General features: G+C 70.7%; 1 protein-coding gene across 1 annotated transcript in view; it reads right to left on the bottom strand.

Moving 5' to 3' along the window:
• Window positions 1-1,276, bottom strand: part of LOC112963938 (EH domain-binding protein 1-like protein 1) — a 9,128-nt gene extending 7,852 nt beyond the window's left edge. The window contains exons 1-3 of the mRNA XM_026061455.1: window positions 1,106-1,276; window positions 595-672; window positions 361-467 (exon numbers count right to left, since the gene is read on the bottom strand). Of these exons, the coding sequence (XP_025917240.1) occupies window positions 361-467; window positions 595-672; window positions 1,106-1,247 (327 nt within the window). The 5' untranslated portion in view covers window positions 1,248-1,276. The remainder of the gene's footprint in view (window positions 1-360; window positions 468-594; window positions 673-1,105) is intronic.
• Window positions 1,277-1,755: the final 479 nt, after the last annotated feature.

A 1,755-nucleotide genomic window follows, 5' to 3' on the forward strand; every position in this document is an offset into this window, starting at 1 on the left:
AGCACACACATGGGGTTCCCAAGGCTCCCAGGATGACTCCAGACCATGCACAGGGATCCCTGAGCCCCCTGAACCCCCCTGGACCATGCACGGGGGTCCCAGAGCCCCCCCAGGGCAGCCCTAGACACCCCCCCCAGCCCATGCATGAAAGTCATCAAAGCTCCCAGGGCTGCCCCAGACCCCCCGATGGGGGCTCGGCACCACAGGGTGAGCCTGGACCCCCCCCCCAAATCCCCTGGGCCATGCATGGGGGTCTGCGAGCCCCCCCAGGGCACCCTTAACCCCCTGGCAAATGCGTGGGGGTCCCTGAGCCCCCCAGGGCAGCCCCAGACCCCTCCCAGCCCCACTGACTGCACTCACCGCTGAGGGGGTGTCGGGCTCGCTGCCAGGGCCGGGGGGGCCCCCCTGTGCCCCCAGCGCCGGGGGGGACCCTGGGGCCGTGCGGTCGCCCCCCGCCGCGGCAGAGCCTGCGCGAGAGAGAGCTCAGGGATGGGGAGGGGGCCCAGGCGTCTGGGGCCCCCGTCCCCCTGCATAGGGACCCAGGCGTCCAGGGGACCCCCACCCCCCCGGGGACTGAGGCATCCGGCACCATACCCCGCTCCGGGGAGGCGGCTCGCCTCGCCGCCAGCTCTTCCTCCTCCTCCGCCAGCGCGTCCAGCTCTCGGGGGGGCTCTGGGGCAGGGAGGGGGGGGTCAGGACCGGGGACCTCCCGCTCCTGACGCCCCCCCGGCACCCCAGCCCCATGGCAGGGGGACGCCCAGATGGGGACAGGGGCAGACTGGGGCTTTGGGGGGCCGTTTGGGGCAGGATCGGGGCATTTAAGCGCAATCTGCGGCAGTTTGGGGCATTCTGGGGCCGTTTGGGCAGGATCTGGGGCCGTTTGGGGCAGGATTGGGGCTATTTGGGGCATTCTAGGGCCATTTGGGGCAGACTGGGGAAGGATTGGGGCATTCTGGGGCCATTTGGGGCAGGATCTGGGGCAGTTTGGGGCAGTTTGAGTCCATTGGGGGCAGGATTGGGGCCGTTTGGGGCATTCTGGAGCTGTTTGGGGCATTCTGGAGCCGTTTGGGGCAGTTTGGGGCACTGGGGTGCTGCGGGGACCCACCGTGGGGCACAGGGGCAGCGCCGTCCCCCCGCTGCGGCCACCCGCTGCCGGCAGCCCCGTCCTCCTCGTCGCTCTCGGCGAAGTCGCCCAGGTCGGCCACGTCGCAGGGCTTGAGGCTCATGAGACTGGCCACGCTCTGCATGTCGTCGTCCCTGCCGCCGCCCCACAGGCGTCCCCAAGGGTCCCCTGCGCCCCCCAATGTCCCCTCCAGGGTCCCCCATGTCCCCACAATGTCCCCTCCAGTGTCCCCCATGGGTCCCCCCAACGTCCCCATGTCCCCGCCTCTTCAGCACCACCCCACATACCTGTCCCCCACTGCTCCTGCTGTCCCGCATCCCCCAGTGTCCCCAATGTGTCCCCCAGTGTCACCCCTCTCCCTGGGCACCCCTGTGCCCATGACCAAGATGGCCGGCCCACCCACACCCCTGTGTGGGCACCCACTTGCCCATCACCAACATGGCCACCCTGCCCATGGGGGCGCCCACTTGCCCACAACCAAGATGGCAGACCCACCCTCACCCGCCCCCGTGCCCAACACCAACATGGTCACTCCGCCCCTGCCCTTCTGCGGGCGCCCCCCCCTTCCCCTTTGCCCACGACCAAGATGGCGGCAGCGGCGCCGGCACTCACGTGGCGCGGCCCTCGCGCAG

This window comes from Apteryx rowi, unplaced genomic scaffold, assembly GCF_003343035.1.
Source record: "Apteryx rowi isolate R43461 unplaced genomic scaffold, aptRow1 scaffold_1800, whole genome shotgun sequence".
In the NCBI taxonomy this organism is placed as follows: Eukaryota; Metazoa; Chordata; class Aves; order Apterygiformes; family Apterygidae; genus Apteryx; species Apteryx rowi.